At 49.2% G+C, this 24,369-nt stretch overlaps 1 protein-coding gene across 1 annotated transcript; it reads right to left on the minus strand.

The window, feature by feature from the left end:
- Window positions 1-320: 320 nt before the first annotated feature.
- On the minus strand, window positions 321-18,059 carry LOC309410779 (DEP domain-containing mTOR-interacting protein-like; the record flags this gene model as incomplete). The annotated part of the gene is made up of 9 exons (XM_082007234.1): window positions 17,789-18,059; window positions 10,098-10,276; window positions 6,880-7,003; window positions 5,460-5,638; window positions 4,660-4,845; window positions 4,141-4,281; window positions 3,742-3,812; window positions 1,637-1,741; window positions 321-446 (listed from the first exon to the last, which is right to left on the minus strand). The coding sequence occupies exons 1-9, from the start codon at window positions 17,872-17,874 to the stop codon at window positions 321-323; spliced, it is 1,197 nt and encodes a 398-aa protein (XP_081863360.1). The 5' UTR covers window positions 17,875-18,059.
- Window positions 18,060-24,369: the final 6,310 nt, after the last annotated feature.

Raw genomic sequence — 24,369 nt, forward strand, 5'->3', positions numbered from 1 at the left:
CGCTGCTTACCAGCTTGTACCACCCGCTTGCCGCTTGGCTGGGTGAATGGCTTGTTCTAAGGCTTGGTTTCATGATGTGCTGAACTCTCCCACCGACATTAAAAAGGAGCTGAGACCCTCTCAGGATCAGGTACAGCCAAATATTTCAACACTATCAAAATCCAAGACTTCTCCATTAGAACAGTTTTATTTGAAAATATATTAAAAAGCCTGGTTAACATTTCAGAGAGAAAGGTCAAGCTTGGTCCCTCCCCACAGTCCATCCTTGCTCAGTGGAGTGTCCTGCCTTTCCAAACAGTTGTGGCATGAGACTCCTTTGCTCATTCAATGGCTTCCATGACTTCCATCACAAGAGTTCGTGGTCCTGTCATGATGAGGCTGCTGATGGTCTGATAGTCCAGATGCAAAACATACATACCGTTCACTGAGAAAACAAACTGGCACACCTGCAAGGAGAGGAAGGGCAGGTCACCTTCAGCCAATGTCTTCACGGCAACTTCTGCCCATAACTGACTAGAGCCAGAGGCTGCAATGCAAATAACTTCCTACAACATCCCGCAAACCCTGAAGCATTACCACTCCATAAACTACACTAATAATTGCTACGCTACAATCACTGCATCATAAAAAAGGGACCAAAGGGATTTAGACCGTGAGCTAATAGAGAAAAAAATCCACTCGTTTCTGAGCAGTGGTTCATTTCACAGATGGAAATGAGACACAATATTAACATCTAGCAATTTGGTAGCAAATGAGATTAGGTAAGGAGAAATGAAGCGGGCTCTGGAGTAAATGAAACAAATTTATCCACCCCCTTCCAATCCTGCCTGAAGCAAACGAAGAATCACACTCTGCCTCTGAAGGATCCCATTATTATTTCAAATATCCATGTGACTTCAGACTTGTATCAGGTTGTAGAAATTACTCCCTCACTGATGGGGTTTTCACAGGGAACTGTGAAACTCTACATTTCTTTCATTCACACTTAAAGCTCTGCACACAAACCCCATACATGCCGGGGTCCAAAATGTGTTTCAAGACCTAAGTTCATTTCACCTGAGCTGGAAAGAATGGAAATTACTTGACGAAACAAAACAAGGCATCAGTCTAAGGTTATCAGAGCTTTTGTGTATATGGAAAAGAGTTCCATGCAGAACTACGTTGTTAATAGCAGAGAAACAAAATACGTTACACCTCGGGAGCTGAGAGCAAGCGATTCAGGATAAAGCTCTGCTCTTCCCCTGCTTCGCTTGGGTTGTACGCAGGAACTGGAGCTGAACTGGCAATTCTTTGCTTTGTTTTTAGTAGCTCAAACAAAGCTTCAGCATCTCCAAAGTCTACCACAGGGACAACTGTTTTGACAGGTTTTTTCCAACGTTAGCTGCCTACAGCCCCTGTGCTGCCCCAGCGAAAGGCAAATCCACCGCCATGGAGCCAGACGCAGCGTACGTCGCCTGCGGAGAGCATCCTCCCCTCCACCTCTCACAGTGCTGCCCGAGCTCCGAGTGCCGACTCGATCGGACTGATCTCCGCTGTAGGAGGTGGGATTATATCACAGAGGACGCGTTCAGCCTGAAAAGCTCAAGCAGGATGTAAAAGTTTTGCCTCTTGTTAAGTCCCCACAAGTAAGAAGTACCTTCATCCCTGCTGCAGCAGCAGGTCCTCCTGGGTCCACTGCCTGGATGTGGCAAGGTCTTCCTCCTCGGACCACAAACCCCCAGCCCACCGCATCCCCCACGATCTACAAGCAGAACAAAAACCAAGGAATGGGCTGGATAGAGGAGATGCAGCAGTTCCTAGTGATGTGGAAAGCTCTGCTCATGATCCCAACCTCTGTCATGAGCAGAAGAGAAAGGAAGGGTTTGCCTCAAGGCTCCTCTGACCACCAGCGAGATGAAAGGACCTTTATTCTTTGCTTCCACCTACGTTAGCAATAGTCCATGTCACCCCACAGTTCTTTCTCAACCTCCAAGGTGGGAGGAGAGCATCTTTGGGCACTGGGAGCTTTCTGTACCTGCAGCTATAAATCTCTGACAGCTCCCAGCGTGGCAGCTGGAAACAAATTCCTCCTGGGTGTATTGGTTTCAAGGACAGTCTCTCTGTCTCTCTGCTTTTATCCTGGTGGATCTTTTCATTCACCTGTGCCAGTGTCTCAGAGAGCATCCTTGTTTCCACTCTGAGTTTGTGAAGGGTTTTTGAACAGATGTCACCTGCAAATCCAGCATGCCAGACACTCCGCCCTTCTGGATTGTGTATTCCTCTCTCTGCAGGTGTAGTTAACACCTCTCCTTGCCTTGTTCAGTGTCTTGCTACATTTGGGTAAAATACACTTTATTTTTTTTAAGAAACACTGAATCCTCTGAATTTCCTCCAACACTACCATCATTCAGAAGAGCACAATGAAATATTCCTCGCTATGCACCAAGCAACGTGCAGAAGCACAGCTTGATTGCTCTCTGCAAAGCTGCTTTTGGACTAATGTTCCCTGCCAGCAAGCGCAGAAGAGTGAAGCACAGAAGCAGCAGTGCAAGGCATGCACCAAGAGCACGTCGAGAACATTTCCAGGACACGCACACGGTGCCTTTTCCTTGGCACAGGAAAGCATATCCAGGGTGCAAGTAGCCAGTCTTAATTTTCCCCACTCTGATCTCAGTCTTACAGAGCAGTTTGCTGTAATACTGTGGCCATCTGATGTGACTAAAAGAGAAAAGGAATTCCCAAAGGACTTTGCACATTACCCATATAAATAAATAACAGCAACTGCACAGCTAAGCAGAAGGAAATGAGCCATGAAAGGCCCAGGCTGGCAGAGTTGAAGGGCAGGGCAAGAGCATTCAGGAGTAGAATGAATGGCATGTCCTCATACATGCCACACTAATCACCAGTTCTCTTTTTCTTGCTCCTTCCCACCAATTTCTACAGTTAATTTGGGAACCTGACCCACAGCTCTCCTGTAACCCCCCTTGTGTCAAACCAGTGTGGCAGGACAGCCCTCATGCTTCCTGAACTGGACACCGTGAGATGCCTCCTTTCAAAGGTGGGCAAGAAAGGGCTGAGAAGTTCTACATAAAAATAAAGCACGATAGAATCCCCAGGGCAGGAACTGTCTTGCAACAGTCACACCCAGCACCCTGCCTTGACCGGTCCTACAACTTTAGAAATCATTAGAAAAGCAAAACCCCAAAACTCAGGTTGTCTGCAGCATCCTGGAGATTTTGCAGTGTGTTTGTTTTGTCCGTGGGAAAAAACCCAGCCCATCCAAAGAAAGGGAAAAGTGGTCCTCAGATGCTCCCTGTGCAGTGCTGCTCCATCAGATGCTGATGGATCCTATCAACAGATCTGATCTGCAGCAAGTACCCGAAAGATGCGTAAAGCCGTGCACAAAGGTGATATCTGTGTGACACAGAGGATGTGTGTCAAAGTCTCAACTGTCACAAGACTCGACTGATTCTACAGTTTGCATGGAGCCGGAAAAAAAATAAATGGGAGTTTTTTCCGTCCAGGAACCTGACTTCCCCCTTTGATACACATTAAACTAAAGCGGAGGCTGGGCACATGCTCACCGACAACAGTATCTGAGGACATCGACCCACTGAGACTCACCAAGAGAGCTGTGATGACATGACAGGAAGTCAAAGTTTCAACATACAGACGTCAGAGCAGCAGACAGAAAGCTATCAAAAAGCAGGCAGAGAGCTCAATACTGTTGGATTAGCAATATCGTTCGTAATGGTCACTTACAGTTAGTGTTTTCTTGACGTAGGGGCCCCCGGGGGACAGGAGCTCTTCATTGGTGACGGGTCTCTTTAACACTAGAGCAGAAGGTGACAGATCCTATCAGAACCAAGGGCTTCGTACAGTAAAATGCATAACGAGGCAGCCTGGGGATTACCACGGGCTGGAGAACAGATGTTAGAACCAGCCACAGCTACTGCACACAGAAATCTTTGCATTCGTCTCAATGTTTCTCAAAACACTTGCACAACTTTTCAAGTCAAGACTCAGAGGTGAGGCTGACCCTCTCCTCTCGCAAGTCACCAAGCTGGCAGCGGATGGGTTTGGACCCGAGGCTTGAGCTAGCCCATGCCCTGAAGGAATAGATTATCCTGTGCCACGACAGGGCAATGCAGAAGCCCAGACCTGATTTGGGGTTGCACTCAGCCACAGGAGGGAATACCAACGTAGGAGTAGCGCTGAAGTAGGGGTTGGAGTTTCCAGCAAGGGAAGTGATGCTGCTCCTTCGAACCGCTGAGACAATTTTGATCTCCTTGTTGGTCTGGACTGAAAGAGGCAGAAATAACAATTACCCAAGAAAGGAACAGACGAGTTTAAAAGAGCAAACTTCCCCCACCAGCCTGACCCACATCTGAAAGGCAAGCATGGATGGAAAATGGCATTAGAGCTTAGAAAGAATAAAACGAGCTTCAAAGAAAGATCAACAGCTGAGATGATGGTAAGTTGAGTTATTTTCCTGGGATGGGGAGCCACAATAGAGACTGGAACTGCACCATGGCATCCACCACAAACAGATGGATGGTCACTTCATAGGATGCTTGGAGGAACACCCTACACCCTGCGAGAACAACACCCCCAGATTTAGGATACTCTGGTAATGTAATTCTTGCTTTCACAGCCCTCCACGAACACATCCACAGTTACCAGAGAGAAAGCTGTTGTTGCTTGGGTCTGGATTGAGCTTGCGAAGACAGAAGGGGCTGTCTGGGCTCTCGGAGAGGGCGCGAGAAGAGTTCTCATTGAGTAACTCTGTGAGACGACGCCTTCGTCGAAAGTTGATCCAGAATTGGTAGAGGATGTCACCGTCAAAGAAGTGATGCCTGTTGGAGACTAGGAGAGAACAGGGGAGGAGGGAGAGGCTGAGTGAGTGCGGAAAACACATAGCACATACACTGAGGACCCAGATGAATTGCTTTTAATGCTTCTGTGTTCTATTGCAGCTTTTCTGACTGTTTGAGAACACTACCTGTAGGGAAGGACAAAGAGCAAGGCCACCTCCCCAAGAGATGCCATGTCCTAGGGGTGCATCATCGAGTCACAGCCCTCCACCTGTCCCAAGACACTCAGAGGACTCCCTGCCATCTGAATTGAAAGTTTAATCCCTGCAGATGCTTATGACCTCCAGCCAAGCAGAGCTGCATACCTCACTACCCAACCCTCCAAACCCAGGCATGGACCCCAGCCCTGCAGCCAGAGGCTTTGGAGAACTGAAGAGCAAGAGCTCAGATTTCAGCTCAAAGCCTTTGTCGCTGGTGGAAGATTGCTCTGATTTCAAAGGTCACCAGCTCCAAACATAGCACTAAAAGGCCCCATTGCCATCTCCGAGTGGGCACTTGACCAGCACTTGTGGCATGACATGAATGGGGATTTGTTCTTAGCACAGCCTTGACAACTATGCTCATCCCTTGCTTTCCATCACTGGCTCCAGCCAGACCCTCACTCACCGTGTTGAATGATCCCATGCTCCAGCAGCGCCCGTCCCAGCTCCACCGCTTCCTTTCGGTTCTCCGCTTCTCCCTCCTGGACAAGCCAGTCAATCATCTCGCAGCCTAGGAACGTCCTCTGGTACTTCACTGAGTTCTCCTCTCTCACCTTCAGAATTGACTCTTCCATGCTCACCAGCCTGGCACAGAGGTGGGACACAGCCCCCGTGACGCTGTGCGGCCCTGCCGTCCCACACGGGAGCTGCAGCCAGCCAAAGCACGGTCAAGAGAAGCGGGCAAAGCCGTACAGCCAAAACATTGCTGGGAGCAGTGGGAAGGGGGGGAAAAATGCAGAGCTGCAGTCAGGCAGCTTTGTAAATCTTCATCACAGCGGAGGAAGCAGCTTCAGCGAAATCAGTTCAGCTGGTGACCTCAGCTAAAGACCACAGGGGACAGCCAAGCAAGCAACCGAGTGCACGCAGGCAACGGCAGATAGTCCAAACCGACGGAGAAGGCGCGTTTCAGCAAACGCACACCCCGTTTGCAGCACACGCGAGCGCTAAATCCAGTGTCTCCGCGAGAGGGTGCAGCGGGCTCAGCCGTGAGATGCTCTCCCCGGTCCCGGGGCCACCGCTGCCGAGCGACAGCAAAGCACAAGGGGTGCACGCCTGCCAGAGGGGCGGGGGACGGCCGAAATCCCCGCCCGCCTGGCTGAAGGACATCTCCCCCCGTGCCAGTTTGTCAACCTGACTGCCAGGGCTTGAGGATGGAGAAGAGGCTGTTCAAGGAAAGGGGTCCAGAGGGTGGTCTGTGGTTGAACCCAGTCTAACAAAAGGACCCGTGAGGTACCTGGGAAGGTGGCTTGGACTTAGAAGCAGAAACAATCAACATGAAGAAAACTAAACACTGGGAGGTGGAAGGAGTTTTCTTTACTGTCTGAGAATTAGTTTTTCCATTACAAATTTTGCAAATAGGCTAAGCGAGAGGCAGGGATCCAGGCCCACGAGGGTCCTGAAGATCCTACACTCTGCTGATTCTGGTGGGACACAAGAACTAATAGTGCTGGGTGGAAGCAGCTCACCCAGGGAGGCAGATGCGCTGGACGCGTCCATCCCAGGAGCGCTCAAACTGCAGACTGGACCCGAGTGCTTCCCTGTACCAGATCCCACAACCTGTCCTTGGGTTGGGGTCCTTGAAAGCATCCATGAGTTCACAGCACAGCTCCTGTCCCAGCCCCAAGGAGGCCGGTTGTCCCGCAGCTGTGGCAGGGCTCAGGAAACAGCATTTCCCAACGTTACAGCACGGGGCACAGAGAAGGAAGAGAAAAGCCAGCTGCAGCCGTGGCTCCCAGCTGTAGAGCAGCGTCAGCAAGCGCAGCCAGCGGCGCACATTCCCGACGCCTCTCGCCGAGAGTTGTTTTGCAGGGGAAGGACTCACGTACTTCTCGTAAAGACTCTGCCCTCTCATGAACACCTTCACGTCCTTACTGAGAGGGAAGGTCCCATCATCCTTGCGGAAGCGGTACAGCAGCTTGGCATCCTTGTAGTCCAAGTGCTCGTCGCAGACTGAAAGGAGGAGTTGAGAGCAGGGACGTCAGTCCGGGGGTGGCTGTTAGTCCATGAGGGACAGAGCGAGGCACAGGCTCAGCAGGGTGTTATCTCCAGGTTACAAGCTACAGGGGCTGCATGCCATGTCCTTCTCTCTGCCACTCATACCACGCAGCAACCAGCACCCGAGCCTTCGGTCCCCAAACTAGATGCTTATGAATCCCTGCAGCCCGTGCTGGTGGGAGACGTCAGTCCCACTGAACACACCTTGGGCAAGTTTGAGTTCGAGTCTACATTTTGATCCAGACGCTAAAACGTTCATTAGAACAAACTGGGAAGTTTTTTGGTTTTTGTTTTTGGTTTTTTTTTTTGGTGGTGGTGGTTTTTTTGTTTTGTTTTTAGTTTAAACATTGATGTTTTGGTTTAGACTAAAAGAAAACAAACAGAATTGTATCAACCAGTTTTGTTTAGAAAGCTACTGCCACACATAAGCAGACTTGAAGGACAGGAGGAAACCCTCCTCCACTGCATCCAAAACCCCATAAAATCACCTCTGTCCCTGTCAAAAAAATACCTGTAAGCTAAAATGTGCAATGACACCAACTTGTCCACACCATTTTGTGCCAACCCTGCCCAATTCATTTGCATGGCAAACTGACTTCAACAGAAATTCTTCTTCACACATAGGTGCACACACAACTGGAATAATCAAATCAATATGAAAAGCCTCAGTTTCATATTTATCTTGGGAATCAGCACACAGTCTGTAAATGCACGGCTGTTAAGTGCATGCAACATTTAGCAGGTAAATATTTGGGATATGGCTTTGAGATAAACTTGCCTGCAGCAGATTCCTAGACTACAAGTCTTAAAAAAAAAAGACATACACACAAAAAACAGCCAAAAAAAAATCACAGTCCAGCTCAGTCAGCCTACCTTTCTTCAGGTCCACCCATCTGAAGCAAGAAGGAGAAACTTCAACAGTGAAAAAAGAGTAAAGAATACGCCCAGAAAACAAAGAAAATTAGTCAAAAGGAAAAGAAAAAAAAAAAACCACAAATATTTCCTCACTAAAGTAACCTAATCCACTAGAGTGAAATTCAAAAGATGTATGATATTGCTTGTGAAAATTTTAACACTTGTTCATTCTTCTGAGCAGACTGGCTAACCTTCTTTCCCCTTTTGGTGAGGAGCTCAATGCTAAAAACTGTCAGATTATCTGGAGTTCATCACCCCTCCCGAGCAGTTGTCCTGGCGTGAAATCGGGATGCTAAAGCCCATGACTCATCAAGCAAGAAGGCAGGTCAAGAAGGTTGTTTTAAAACATGAGGGTTTGCATCTTAACACCTCCAAGGAGCAACGGATTCAGATGTCTTTGCAACAGGAATTGAATGTAAAACCTTACAGGACTGCGCCCGTAGAAAACCAAAGCATTTTTGCTATTTGAAGACCAATTTCAACATGTTTCCAGCATGTAACAGAATAACAACTCAAACCACATCAAACCATTAAGAGGTAGCACAGACAATGATCTTCATGAGATAGTTATCATCTTCTGGATCCCAGCAGAGAAGAGGGTAAACAGTTTAGACAGCCAGTTGCAAAGCACTTAGCACAGGACTGCAGTTAACAGCCAGCCCCGTTTCCACAGGACTAACAAAAATTAATGGTCATAAAGCAAGTTGGAAAGTCAACTTCTGTGTCCTGCCAGGAATTACCACAGAAGCAGGAGGGACGTGCCCACGATAAGCAATCAAAACAGCACTGGTACCCACTGCTGCGCAGGTTTAATTAACTAATGGATTTATTTGAAACTATCAGCTGGAGAGATGGAAAAATAATCAGTTTCGAGTGTTAATGGTTAACTAAGAACTCATTGCTTCAGCTTTACGCTTTTGTGATAAAGCACAGCAGCAGTTTATTTTTATTCAAGGCAGCTTAATGTAAAGGGCATTAACCTCAGCAAGTAGCAGATGGCAACAGAGAGTGTTTGCATTGCAGTGGTCCAAGGCAGCTATTTCTGGACCCGAGAGAAGAGGGGGGAAGAGAGGGTGGGAAGAGATTTGGTATGGTTGTCATCTGCTCCTGTCTCCTCAGCTTCATCCTCTTGTGACAAGCTACCACCCAACTCCAGGTTACCATAGCTCGTGTCCCAAAGACTTGGAAGCAAGCGAGCTCAGCCAAGAGTCAGCAGCTCAGCCACAACCTCACAACCCTTTCCACCATGGGCAGTGTTCTCCCAGCCCTGTTTGAAAATCCAGGACTTTTGTTCCCGATCGGGCCTGAAAATCCAATGGAGAGAAACTGCTCTTTGCTAACATAAAGCATTTGTTTTCTGTTGTTGTATCGGGACCAAGGGCTGGACCTTGGGGATTGCTCTGCAGTTCAGGGACAGGCACAGACCACATGATCTGAGTTAATCCAAAACTGCTGAATGTTCCAAATAATTTTTAAAAAGAACAAAGCCTGAATACTAAGAGCTGGGCTTGAGCACCAAGCTGCTTTTCTGCCCACCCCTCTTATTTTTTTTTCTCCTTTTAACAGATTCCACAGACAAGCCGTTGAAATGGCATCTCACACCTAATTCCCAAGGCAGGCATCCCTACAGGGTTGCTTCAGCCCCAGCTTTACAGGTACCAGGTGACTTTTTGCTTTGAGTGGTGTTGTCCCCCCCAGCATGGATGGGGAAACTGGGAAGCATGTGTTACCAGTCGCCTTCCACTTCTGCAGGACACAAACACCAGCTAGACCAGCTTCTGTAAAAATATCCACCACCGGCTGCTGATGCAATTGCTGTAGGGTCAGGCATTACTGAACTGGCTTTCAAATAACAGCCACTTCAGATGCTGTTTCACCAGTGCACAGTCCCTTTTCTGAGGGGCAGGGAACTGGCATATCCCCCAAAGCACTGCAGCTTCACACGGATCCAACCCCATGCAGCCTCATGTCTGCCCATCATCTCCCAGCTTCTCCAGGAGCCCTCACCCATAGGAGGGTCACGAAGAGGGACCTGACCATGCTTCCATATGCTGGGCTGATGGACACACACGGTGACCAGATACAGAGCCAGCTCCCTGGGGAGGCTCAGCAGGTAGCAGAGAAACCCACACACCATGATGGATGATGTAATGGTCCATTAGCTTCTGCATGAGGCGGATGCCCGTCTCTCGATCTGGTGCTTCTTTGTGGTCAATCAGCCAGTCTGTGAGCTCTTTTGCCACGAAGCAGTTTGGGTACGTTCGGAGGTGGTAACGTCTGTCCTTAATGAGCTTCCCATCGTGGAGGCGAAGCCTAGAGAGAAAGACAGCCATTGAGCATAGCTGGTGTTACAGCAGAACTTGGGTCTAATAGCCTAGTGTCTGCCCAGCCTGGAGAAACCACTGATGATTTGGCACTTCTGGCAAGCACCTGGTGACTTATAAAGTCAACCAAACCTCTTGGCTTTGCAAGGCTGCATGAGCCTCTCCATCATCCCCTTCTCTACTCGTATCACTATGCAGGTTATATAATTGCCTGCACCAGACTCAGTCTGAACCATACGTGGCTTTTAGTTCTAAACAAGCCTCTAAAAAAATACTCAGCAGCTAACTGGAGCTTGTGAAGAAGAGTCTAACCACAGAAAAAAAATAACAGTACATGTATTTGTCATCTTGGCGTGATTCTGTGCCTAGTTCTCCTTCCCCATAACCGTGAAAGCAGGAATGAAGGGGCCCCCAGGACAAAGTCTTAGTCATAGCTCAGGGTGGGAGTGGCAACGGCAGCACTCATTTCTTCTGCATCTAAGAGTTCCAGGTGGATGCCACGCACTACCTACTAATCCATGTACCTACTAATCCACAGCAACAGCGGACAGCAGTCTTGACATTTTCTGGTTCAAACTGGGATAGACTGGGACAGAGTTTACCAGAATAAGAAGTGCCCTATCCTGAAAACCCTGATGTTATAGCTAGTCTGTGACTTCAATGGAAAGATATATATGAGTGAAAGTTACTCAGGTGAGTGTGGCTTTGGCTTTTAAAAGGACCTTAACAACTGAGCAAGCCACAAGGCACAGAGATCTTATGTGTTCAAGCCAAAGCCAACCCAGCTTGGCAGGAGATCTGTCCAGGAGCCAAACTTTTGCCCTGTAGCCATGACTGTTCCCAAAATACTAACCCTGGAAAATGCCCAGTGCATGAGCAGACTCAGAGGGGAGATGTTAATTTAACATCTCCTCTGTAACGCCAGGATGTTTCTGGTTTCAAATTATTAATTTCAATTCACAGTTTTGCCCCAGGCCAGTATATTTTACAAAGGCATTAATCACTGCAGCCTTTCTTTCTTTAATGCCTCAAGTTCTTTTGTTCTTTTTGAAGAAGTTATGTGGACAACACAGCATGTTGGACAACAGTTTCAGGCACCATACGAGAAGTTTTAAATACCAAAAAAATCTGTCAGATAATAATGGGTTATCCTATATTGTAGGATTTACAAATACTAGGGTCTCAAAAGTCTTAAGATAAAACCTTCTGTTGAAGAATTAGTAACTGATTGTTGTAATCAATGCTGAGCCTACTACAAGCCAATGTAATTAACAGATATTTTCAGACATTCCTGGTAACTAAAATACTAAACCAAAGATTCTTGTAGAACCAACTCCCAGCCCTGCCTTTGACAGGCCTCCCTCAAATACTGAAGTCTATATTCAGTATTTTACTCTCTTTACTTGGAAGGCTCATTCCCACAAGTGACCAGCAGTCAAACCGCATACGGATTTTACCTGAAGAGAACAGTCCACATACAGCTGCCCACTATTTTTTAGAGTTTTTAGCTTTTTCCTTCCTTTATTTCATGGTCCACTGTCAAAACGCAATCAGACGCAGTCAGCAGCGACTGCAGGCAGCGAGGCTCCCCACCCCGACGTCCCCCTGCTATGGCAGAAGACAAGCAGCCATTTTTTTATATGCTTTTTTTTTTTCCTTCATAATCAGCAAGTGGGATGCCACTTCAGGGGCATGTTTGGTAGAGATAAGAAATGTACCAAGAGTACTCTATTGCTATCAAGAGTCTGAAGGAATCTATAAAGAATATATATATACACACACACACACACACGTACCTTTACCCACAATAACGCATAGACCATAATCACACAAGGCATGACTAGAAACTGCTTAGGAGAATATTATTTCCCCTATAGGTCTTTTTTTTAAATCACATTTCAGAATACTGCAGAAAATGCACAGATCTTTTGGGGGGGGGGGGGGAGAAACAGATTTTCAGCAAACAATACTACTAAAACCTAGGATTTACAAAAATAATAAATTAAAAATATACTTATGCTGAAACTATTCTACAGGGAACAATTGCCAGGACAGGAATTAAGTGGTATTTAAGCACCTCTGGAGCAGCAGCGTCTTGGACATTCTTGGGTTGTTTTAAATTTGCTAAGTTTGCCCTCTTGCACAGCTCGGATGTCCTCGTGGTCTTTTCACTCTCCTCTTGTTTACTGTTTCCCATCAACTACAAGGAGACAAATTCTGTCCCTCAGACGCAGAAGGACGCAACACCAACCGCGTCTTCGAACAGCTCCCTGACACCCTCTATAAACCAGTCCACGCACGATGTTGCAAAAACAAAGCCGGTGACATTATGAGTGCCTTATAATCATGCTTCCAGATAAAAAAAGAAAAATTAAGGAAGGATGTGTAACACAATGTTGTGAGTTTTCTAGATGCCAAAGCCTACCCCACGTGCATTACTTCTACAATCACTTCTTCAAAAGGAAAGAAAAATAAAGTAGCATAACACAAGGAAAAAACGCTGGCTGGAACACGAGGGTCGACCCTTACGAAAGGCTCCTCGCCTGGCAGCCGGTGCGCCGCTTTCCCACGGATTTGCTGCAGCGTGTCACCAAATTGCTGCTTTGTCAAGGGCACTACACAGACATCATTATTCATCCTGCGTAACCTTGCTGAAAGGCAGAGCTGCAGCCCTGTAAATCGAAGAGGAAAAAAACAAAAAAAAACAAAAAAACCCCAAACAAAACCACAAACCTCTAGGGAATCGAGAGTTTAAGTCACTTCAGCTGCTACAAGCACAACTTCCCCGCTCCTCCGGCAGGCCAGCATTTTCCCAGCGGCGTTACGGATGCCCACTGCTGGAGACCAGCCCGCGCAGCTCCTCTCGTGATTAATTCTGTGTGCTTACACGTCACACGACTTCAGAACCAAGAGTATAAACCAGGGGCTTACGCCAGAGCAAAGGGATTTCTCGAGTGGGAAAAGGTGCTGCCTTTACCGCGCCGTCGTTGCACGGCCAGAGCAATATTCCGCACCAGGAACTCGCCCGCGCCCGCGTGGAGAGGGAACGTCTCTCTGGGGCACCCGCCACCACTTCCTACCCACCGAAGCAGAGCCTGAGCGTCTCGGGTGCCAAGGTGGATCTTTCAAGGGTATTAACTCTGGTTCGCGTTCCCACAGCGGTAAAGCACAAACGAATGGCCCTGGAAAGATGCGTCACCCGAAGGATCTTTTCTGTTCCTATCTTTACAGAAAAACAAACGAAAAAAACACCAAAACCAAACAAACAAACCAAAAAAAAAAACCTTAAGAGCTCAATAAAAGGCAGCAACAGCTACAACAGCGTATCTGCAAAAGAGCTGCTGGAGAGGCACGTTCAGGCAAAACGACTGCTGCAAACCAGCTCAGGAAAACCCAGTTTGCTGCACTCCCAGTCTGCAAAAGTGCCAGTATGTTCTGGGGCAGAGGGGAGAGCTGTGCGCGCCTGTGGCAGCCCAGAGTGGCACAGAGATGTTTTATTTTCCTACTTGTATTATATAGGAAACCAGGACTTAAATCTCAAAAAGAAATCCCAGCAAGCACAAGTCTACTTCCCAGTCCTCGCTTTCACCAGTGCTGCAAGTTTCATAACAGGCTTTTTAAGGTCACTCCGATCATGTAGTCGCATCTTCTGAATAACACACACCTGGTGGCCACCACATCAAGCAGCGTCCCACGATTCCTCCAGGAGGACATTGCCACTTCAAGAGATTCAGGTTCAGCCCAGAACCACCGAACTTCCTCTGGACCCAAGATTTTTGGCCAGGAATACAAATTTTGGCATACTCAGCTACACACCTTTAAGTGAGATCAATTTGCAGAGCATCAAAGGATGAGCACTTTATTTAATAGCATCTCAGTTTGAGTATCGGAATAAAACACCTTTGCAAATTTTGGACAGTAACTGAAATCACAATTTTGTTCTCTATAGGAGAAAAACCCTCCTTCTCCTCTCACTTTTTCTGCCCAAGACGTAAATTTAACAAGTACATTTTACGTTTAAGAGCGATTAATGCAGCTTAACAGCATTATTAGAGAACTGCTGGTTCACCTGAGCACAAGGAATACCCAGAAAAGACTGCACGAGGACTTGTCTATACTTGAGAAACTCAGATTACAGCAGGGTGTGAATTCCAAGCGCGGTAGCTGTTCCAGTATATCTCTGTGCAGATAAGCCATTTGTTGCAATTAGAAATGACTAATTGGGCCTCTTTTACAGAACACCACCCAGGAACACACAACGCCCACTAAAACTAGTGTGATTTTCATGCAAGTTTATGCGTCTGAAACAAAAAGACCGACAGCAGGAGATATAAGGAATGAGCCTGAGACAGCAGCCCTCTCAAACCCAAGACCAAAATATCAGTGGAAATCGGTATCTTCGGATTTTTGGCGGGAGAGACTCAAGACCCAAAACTCCTCTTCCTCCTCCTGGGCTAGGAAGCAGCATCCCCACGGAAGCGAAGGGCCCTGGCAGACAGACAGCCCCCGGCACAGCGTCCACTCTCCCTCGATTCCTTTAGGATTCGTTTTGTTCCCGGCCATCCTCACGAAGCGTTCCCTCAGCCCTCGCCTGCGTGGCTGTTTCTGGCTGGGAAACGCATCCTGACACTGAGCAGGCTCATCCCTGCGGCCAAACCAAACTCAGAGGTATTTGCAAACTTGCGGGGAAGCCAAAGAACTGCAAAGATGGAGCAAAGGTTTGTTTGATTATATACAATAGCGGGGAGGCAGGGCAGGAAGCGGAGAACAGGGGGGAAAAAAAATGTTTGAGATTTTACGTAGCTACAATCGCCTTATTTGCTGACTGAGGTTAAAAGAGTCAGGGCAGGCCTGAGGCTCCTTTACATGCTTCGTTGTTCCTCACCTGGGGAAGGGCAGGGGAGCACAACGCGGGCATTTAGCCCTGCCCTGTCTGCCGTTGCCCGAGACATCATCCAGCCTCTCTGCCTCAGTTTCCCCATTGCTACCTGTTGGTCATCCAGGCCCCAGGAAGATCCCTATCACTAACTCCTTACCTGCCAGGCTGCAAGATCCCCAAAATACAGGGGACAGGCTCGAGCACTCGGCGAGCTCTGCATCACTCGACTCCCCTTTCAGCCAGCGGAGCGGGAGGGAAGGAGGAGCCCAGCGGCGGGTCGGTGCCCATCTCTTCACCCTCCTCCCGGGTTTTACACCCCGTGCTGGCCAGCAGCTCCTTCCAGTCTTCCTGCACTGGGAGCAGGCTCCTGCCCAGACCAAAGCAGAAGGATGTGGCCGCTCTGTGCCAAGCCACCAGCAAAAGGACCCACCTTTCCATCACCGTGGGCACTGGGTGCTCTGGGATCCTTCCTTGGCATTCAGACCCACCACCCACGTAAAACAGCTAAAGAGAGCAGTCATGCCAGATGAATCCCACCCGCTCTTCTCCACGCAACTAAGAGCTCGAGCGTTCCAAGAGCAGGTCAGGGGTACGAAGGGGTCAAGGCCGCCCAAAGGCAGGTCGGGTCCGCTCCCCACACTGCGGTGTTTGCAAAACTGTGCGTGCCTCCCAGCATGGCAGTTTTAGCATATGACAGCGTCTGAAGTGAGGGCTCTCACCTCCTCTCTCCGCTTGTGTGTGCTTCCTAGCCCTCCTACCACCCTCTCCAGCAGAGATAACCTGCATCAGGTTCACCCCGGGGTAGCAAACTGAGCAGGACCAAGCAGTCCAAGGTTGCGACCTGCTGCAACGGGCTTGGTCTGAAAACTCTCAGATTTTGGGAGCTCCCTGACCAGGAAGCTCCACAGCATTCCCGCTATAGGGGGGGGAAAAAAAAAAAAAGAAAAAAAAAAGAGATAGGTGCCCTCAAAAGTATGTATATTTGGGGTTTTCTATTCAACTTTATCCCAGTCACACTAATGGAAAGATACTCCCTCCCTGCAGGCCTTTAGCATCCTTTTTAAAGGCTCAAGGTACATCCATGCTGACAATAAGGAGTGAAGTTTGCCAGACAAATGCTGGGAGGGAAAAATGAGTTGGTATTACTGGTTTTCAGAAGAGTGTAACACTTGTACTATGCCTTTACCTTGCTTATGAGAACTAGCACAGTGTACATACACTAGAATAGCTCTGTTCACAAACAAATTTATTCTCCTTACACTCACAATCACCAAATGGTCCCAGGATCCGACATGCTCCTGTCCAGCGAAAGGCGCGAGGAAGCCACCTCACTCCCCTTGCACGGGCTCTGATCAGTTTTAAACACGTCTTGATTATTTTCTCTCTGAACACCTGACCCCCCTCTTTTGGCCCAGGCTATAGGACCCATTTTAAACCTCAGTCACTCCAGAGGAGTAAAATACTGGAAATATAAATATGAACAAGCCTGCCCTTGTAGAAGGGGAAGGGTTGATGCAGCCTCCACCCCCAACAGCAGCTCTCCCGGACACTGCTTAAGGAAAAAACTTAATTTCTGGAGCTAGGACAGTAATATTTGTGAAAGACAATAGACTAAAATCCGACTCACCATCACTACGTATTTAAAATCCAGCCACTTTGGACATTGGCTGTGTTTTCAAGATAGGGCCCCAATTCTCAGTTGGAAATTATCAATCCTTGGTGAAGTACAAATAATAAAGCTAAGGCTAACATGACTTACTGGGAACGGGCAACATAACAACGCCAAGCTAATTTTAGGAACCCAATGCTAGCAAACTTGTGCTCTGGGCTCTTTACATTTCTCAAGGATCTATTTCCTATTTTCCACCCACATTTCAAAATGAAACAGAATGCCTCCAGATACAAACAAGCAAACCCTGCTCAAGAGCCAGAGAAGCCTACAGCCGCGTGCTTAGAAGAAAGTGGGGGTTTCTGACACCAGAGACACAAGGAACACGCCTTCTCAGCCACACAGGTTTTCTTGCATAGGACAACGTATTTCTGTCTTCGTAAGGAAAAAAGCCTCGGAAGTTGCTCAAGAACTAGGACTACAAACTAGCTGAAGTTCCCAAAAGTGACTGTCAAGAGAGGGAAGACCCTACATTTGCTGTGCAAAACTACGCAGGTGCATGGCACCCCTGGGACGACCTCCCAAACCACCCCCAAAAGTGCGGAGGCCCCCAGAGGCGGTGCTGTCCCCAGCCAGCCGGCGACCCGGCGCCCTGGGGAGGCTGCTCGGTGTCACCACCTCAGGCTCTGGGTTCAGGAGAGGATGCAAAGGCGTTAAAAGTTCCCGTTGCCACCTAAAGCCAAGTCCCCTGGCGCCCGGAGGTGCAGGGCAGGAGATGCCCACAGAGGAGCAGCAGGACAAGGTAACATGGGAGAGGACCTGGCTCGCCGCTGGTCTGGCGGGTGAGGGGGGGATCAGCAGATACCGGGGAGGGGAGGCACTGCCAGCCTGGGGGGACCAGCGCTCGCTCAAGGCTCCGAGCCCGCTGCTAGCAGCGCGCAGCCCGGAGCCCCAGCAGCTGCCCCCGGGCACAGCCCTGCCCCAGCCTGCGGGAGCGCCCCGTCCCGTCCTACCTCAGCTGCTCTCCAGCGATCATCACCTCTGCCCTGTGGTGCTGCTCCGTGGCTTTCTTCTTCAGGCCGTTGCTCAGGCTCTCCATGCCGGGCTGGAGGCGGGCGGCGGTGGGGAGATGCGCCCGGGGTAGCGGGGAGCTGCGGGGGGGCCCGCACACTCCATGGGATGCGGGTCCCCAGCCCGGCTGGCGAGGTGCGGGTAAGGCAGCCGGAGCCGCCGGCTCCAGCTCGCCGCCTCCCCTCGGCGCTCCGCAGGCTCCGGAGGAGGAGCCTGCTGCAACCTGACCCCGGTTCTGCTGGATCCCCGGCCGCTGCTCTCCAGCCAGGCTTCCGCGGGGAGCAGGGAAGGGGGCAGGTCCGCTTTCCGGGGGGCAGGGTCCCTTCCGCTCGCTCTGTGCCCGTGACTCCGGCAGGGTCCTGGCACGCAGGGGCTGTAGGGTGAGTGGTTTGGTTAGCGGTGATGGACAAAGCACGCACATCCCTGCGCCGTAACTTTCCCATGAAGGGTTCGAGATGTGCCATTCTGATGCGAGCCGCGTGGCTTGCTCCCGACTTCTTCCCTCGGGGCTTCCCACCTCTCCCCAGAGCGGGCTGCATCCAACACCATGGCCAACACTTGCTGAAAAATGGGCTCTGGGCAGCTCAAGCCCTTCCTCACTGTAGCAGCCACCACCGATGCTGGATGGAGAAGGACAGGCTGTAATTAGCAGGAGCTGGCACTGATGAGCCTGGGACACTGCTGGTGTTTTACCTGTACAGTGCTACTAGCTACAGCCTTGAAAAGTCTACCTCCAGGCACCGATACCTACTTCAGCTACTACCAGTCATTTCTATTACTTGAGATATTTTCTGCAGGCCAGAACTGACCTGAAAGCAACAGTGTTTGACAAAGAAATAGGCAGAGGAACTGGGATGTGGAGATGGTTCCTTACGGCCATCATTACCACCGGACGCATGTGCAATTATATTTCCATTAGTTAAAGTAGGAGTGAAAAATACTGGCTGGCATAAAGGACCAAACCTCAGAAACACAAAAGAGGGAGGAAACCTACCGAAAGAGAACGTGGGGAAGATGGGGGTGAGGGAAGGGAAGGAAATTATATCAGCTAAGGAGACTCTGCTTCAATCTGAAGACTAATAAAGCAGCAGTAAACTAAATGCTGTCTTTAATTAGAACATCTTTAGCACCAATTCATCATCCAGCAGCTAGTTAGCCAATATCCCCATCAGCACAAGCAGACTCTTCCAGGCTGACGTAGCCCTTACGCTATAATATCACCAATTAACACAAACCCGGCTGAGCGTCTCAAGAAGCGCAGCACACAGCGGCCAGGGCCAAGGGGGGAAATCAAGGGGGGACGTGTGTGCCTCCCGCAGCGAGCTGCCATGTGGGACCACGCCGTCTTGGCACTCCCAAACGAGCTCAGCGTCCCAAACTGCCGCACGCTGCCAGCGGGTGTGGGACGGCGTGCGGACAGACCAGCTCTTGCAGGCTGCCTGCCATCCTGCCCAAGCTGGCCCCGGGCTGCCTGCACCTCCTCTGGCTTCCTTACCTTTTCCGACCTCTCTCCCAAAAGCAAATCATTGAAACACTTGCCTTTTGTCACCGAGTCCCGAGAAGTGAGATTTTAGATGGTTATAGCTGGGCTCCTGGATTCCTGAGAGGTGGATGTTGAAATATTTCAGAGGGGAAAACAGATGCCTTGCAAGCTCTTCAGAGCCCAGGCTGGGGTGCCAGCTCTTGATACAGTCACTGACAAATACTGCAAATTATTGCCAAGTCGGGAGGGGATTTTCATACCATCCCAGGAGAGACCCAGCTCTTGTGTCTGCTGTCCTGTAGGTGCCAAGACACACCTTTACGAGGCTGGAACACATGCCATGCAGCTCGTTCCTCAGGGTGCAGTTTGCAGAATCACTTTGCTGAGGGCTGTCGCGCTCTCATCTGGCAGCTGCCTTCTCCCTGCTTAGATGGCTGCGAACTTGGTTGACTTCATCTGATGCCCTCTAGGTTTTCTGCCCCATAACAGAACCCTACATCAGCCTTTCACCGATTTGCACGAGTTCTTCCACCACGTCTGTATCCTTTCCGTTGAAAGCAAGCACAGGCCTTCCCGCAGAGGGTACCATTGCCCTCCTGGATGGGACAGGCACTGGGCACCACGAGAGACCTCAGTGCTCCTGTGCAAGCGTTCGGGGTGTGCACTGCCCACCTCCAGGTAGCCAAGTACAAAGCATAGTCTAAGCAGAGGGAGAGGAGGTGGGGGAAGACGTTTCTGCACATGCAGACATGGGGGCAGAGCAAAAAGGAACAAGCAACTGAGCGCAAAGGCATCCCTGCAACTGGAGATACTCTGGTCTTCCTCTGGCCAGCATCACCGCTGGCTCTCTGCTGATGAAGGAGCAGCAGAGGCGTAGCTAGTGGGGCTGAACAAATCTCAGCCTCGGTGCTCCTGTCCAAGACAAACAGCCGCCGCAGCCCAGCTGTGTGGAGAGCAGCAGCGATGGGCTGCACCAACAAGGCTCCTTCTATCCAGGCTCTCCGAGAGCGTGCTCCCTCTCCCATGTGCTGCTGATCACGCCATAAACGCAGGAAAACAGGCTCCCCTTGTGTGCATGGGCAGGCTCCGCCGGCAGCTCCCGGGCGCTCTCCTGGAGTTCGCTGCCATGTCGCCGATGCTGGTGTGTCTGTTCCAGCCTCAGCAAAAGGGCGACCAAGGTGCTCGCAGGGCAGGCAGGGCTCGTCCCTGCCCAGCGCTGCAGCGTCCTTCACTCGTACGGTGAACGCGTGCCATGGGGAGAGCTCCCCAAACCTGCCCATCCCGTCGTCCCCCCAGCACGGCACAGGCAGGCAGCTCCCACACGCTGCCCGCACACAGCGGGGCACCGCGTTCGTCCTCAGAGCTGAAGTCCAGCCCCCACCCATCGCTCCCCAGGCCATCCGACCAGAGCCACCGCAGATCCCCTCCTTTCTCCTAGCCCGTGGCTACTTCGGAGTTTGCTGAACAACAGCGCGTGCAGGCAGCCGTGTTCCTGCAGCCGCTGCGGGCGCAGGGCTGCTGTCGGTGGTAGAGACAACAGCACGGGGCTAGAAGGAGGATGGTCTAAGGTTAATGCCTCCTCGTTACCAGCATAATGGGTTGAGAGGATTCGCCTGCTGCTCTGGCCAAGTCCCATGACCGTGTCCTCTGGCTGTGGAGGTGGACCAGAGACCAGGGTTCCCCCTTTGCTTTCCTTCTGGGTGTGGTGTTCTTCACTTCACCTAGAAGCTGCTGATGGTTTATTCATTGGATATTAAATGTCTTCCTAAGGAAAAAACAAACAAACAAAAACAAGTAAAAAAACACCAAAAAACCCCACAAAAATGAGAGACTATTTAAAGTGAAAAAACACCAAAAAACCCCAGAAAAATGAGAGACTATTTAAAGTGAAGCTCCAAGCCTGAAAGTGAATATTTTGCTGTTATAGTAACAAGGTAAAGGATTTCCACTCTTGCCAGCTTCTTCCATGAAAAACAGGAGGAAAAAAAGCTTTTTGCTTCCATAAATAACCTTGTAAAATGTACCCTTTAATGTAGACATTAATGTTTCTACTTAAGCCACAAAACCAAGAAAAAGCAGCTACTAAAAATATGTTATCTCCCTTTTGCAAGCTCTGAGAGAACTCGGTCAAGGGAGCAGCGGGAGGGCATGGCAGCCGGTGGGCATGGCAGCCGGTGACGTCCAGGTCTGCAGAGGATGGTGGAGCCGTCCTTAGGAAGCTGCCCATGGGGATGACGGGCAAGGAGATGGACTAAAACGTCTCGTGAGAGGACAGAGAGCCACTGTAGAATTACACCTGTTCTAGAGAAGGCGACTATGGAGTAGTCGTTCTCCCAGCAAAGACCAGGGCCAAGCTCATAAAATGAGTCAGCAGGCTTGAGAAAAAGTACAGGGTTTTTTCTCCCTTCACCAGCATAAAATTAAATTGTGTAATTTATCACCACTGGTTATTAAGCCTCAAAATTTAAATGGATTTAAAAAAAGGGCTTAGGTAAATTCATGCAGGACAGGTCTTGCTATTGAACATGGTAATCCAGATGCTTACTTCTGTCTTCATTGCTGGAAGCTGCACGAATGTTAATGGAGAAGTTACTCACCATTTCTTGTCCTCTGTCCCTGGCATCTGCTACTGCTCCACATCAGAGCGAGGATCCAGACCCGGAGGAGCTTCTGCTCTCCTCAGCCCAGCAGCCTGAACGTCGCAACCGCGGGTTTTGCACTGGGCATTTAGGGGGAAGAGCATCTCATCAGTTCAGGAGAAAAGGGATGTTAAACCGAAACCAGGCGGGCCCGTGCTCCCAGCGCCAAGTTCTTATTTAACCCCAGGAGTGTCCTTTGCAGTTTTCACACCTTTCCCCCGAAGCATTTTGCATCAGGGAAGGGAATACACGCCGAGCAAACTGCTGTTAACTCCATCCTGGAGGTGGCAGCATTCCAGGGCTGACATATCCCTAGGTATGTCTTCCCCACTCCCCATACGTGCAGGGATTAATTAGATTTAATTAGTTATCAGCTAGATCTACAGATGAAAGGTGCTATTGATAGTACGGCTTTGGAGTCCAAGGCTACGATGAATAGGATACAGCACCGCAGTCACTTCATCTAGGTTTCATCTCCAGAGGAACTGCAGTGTCTGGATTCTTCTATTTCAACAGATTCGTGAGTTTTTTGACTCATTAAGCGTTCAGAAAAAGATAGAGGCACTGCTGGGTACAGCTAGCTCTCTTGGTTTTCAGCTCCCAACATTGTACGTCAAGGAGAAGGTTTAGCACCCACTGATTTTTATTTTTCTTTCTTCTCTTCTTTTCCTGAGGCAGGGCTGAGGAAAAGACAGGAAGGAGTTAGATGAGTTTGGTTTTATGTTATAAATGCACCGGTTGTCAAAAGATAAAAAAAACCCTCTTCGTAAAGCACTCCTTTTCTGCAGCAGCAAGTCAGGACAGAGGACACCAGGAGCTGCCACAGTCATCCTTGTCAATGACTGCAACGCCTGCCTTAGTCCTTCGCCTAAATTTTGTCCACACCATGGCAGACCAAGCTCTGCGTTTCAAGCAGGCAAGGGGAGAGCTGCAGAAATCTCCCGCGCCGAGCAGGAAAGCCTGGCAGCAGGCGGATTGAGATTTTTTTCCTGCTCACCCAATGCCAGCAGCCTGCAGCTGGCAATCAGCCATCGCTTCTCACCCCACACGCCGATTCTGATTCAGCTTAGCAAAAAAAAAAAAAAAAAAAAAAAAAAAAAAAAAAAAAAAAGGAGCCCACAAGACCACATCAACACAGTAAAAATCCCTGATTTTGCAGGGCCTGCTGCGTTTCCTCCGTGCAGTAAAGAGCATCCCATGCCAGCTGGCAGCAAGCTGTTCTTGCCAGAGACATTTTTCCCTGGGGATAACTCCTTGTCCCCAGCAAGGTGTGTTCACCGGGCTGGAGCCCCGCCAGCCGGGCTGGGCAGCGGAGGGCACAGCGGTTTTAGGAGCCAGGCTCTCCCTGCTGCTTTCGGACAAGAAGTTTGTATTTGGCTGCAAAGCCCACAGTCCACCCCTGAGGCTATTTGCTGCTTAACTCATTGATGTCAGTGCCACAACAAATTCTGGAAGCCACCTCACAGCTAACACCCCCCTCGAAAAACAGTTAAAACAGCAGATCAGCAATACTGGGAGCGTCTCGCACAGAGATCTGTCATCCAACGGCAGCCAGCGGAATGGCCCCATGGCCATCAAAGCCAGCCTGGAGACTGCTGTGCCTCAGGGAAGCGTGTTGCACCATGGAGAATCCTTCATGTCTGTGTTGGAAGCTGATGAGACTGGACAGCAGCATTTTTCGAGCCTGAAAAGATTTATTACCCTCTAGTGGCACAAAATTAGCACGTTATTCAGCAATTTCTCATTAGCCAGTTATAAATCCAAGCTGGAGCTCTCATGTCATCGAGCGTCCTTCGTTTTGTTCCAGAAAATAAATTCGGATGTTAGAGCAATATATATTGGTTCTTTCCACAGAAAAGGACTTCCAACGCCAAACAATCAAATATAAGTCAAAATAATGTGGCTCGCTTCAAAATAGCAAATGGAGGATCTTTGTTTCCCTTAAAACTTCAGACACTTACAGCTCAGTCACAGTTCTCCAAAACTACAAAGAATAGAACTTTAGCTTGGGGGGGAAAAAAAAACCAACCCACACACAACCCTGAAAAATTAAGTTCTCCCACAATTGCATTGCTTCGGGACCTGCAGCTTTAATGAAAACACCACCAAATACTCATAATGATATTCATTATACCCATAATATATATTATATATACACATATTTTATATATATATATAAAATATACCAAATACTCATAACACTTCATAATGAACTAATAAAAGTTGTTATTGGGAAAAAGACAAAGAACGAAGAACAACAACAACAAAAGAAACAGTCTTACGCAACAAGACCTGGAACCTGCACGCTCCTCACTTCCCCATTCCTCAGCAGCTATTAGGAGAGACATTAAAAACTTTCAACAGTCCTTAACCTTCCTCTCCCTTACCAGCGCTTGGGCGC

Source organism: Phaethon aethereus, assembly GCF_964289735.1.
Source record: "Phaethon aethereus genome assembly, chromosome: 16".
Taxonomy (NCBI): Eukaryota; Metazoa; Chordata; class Aves; order Phaethontiformes; family Phaethontidae; genus Phaethon; species Phaethon aethereus.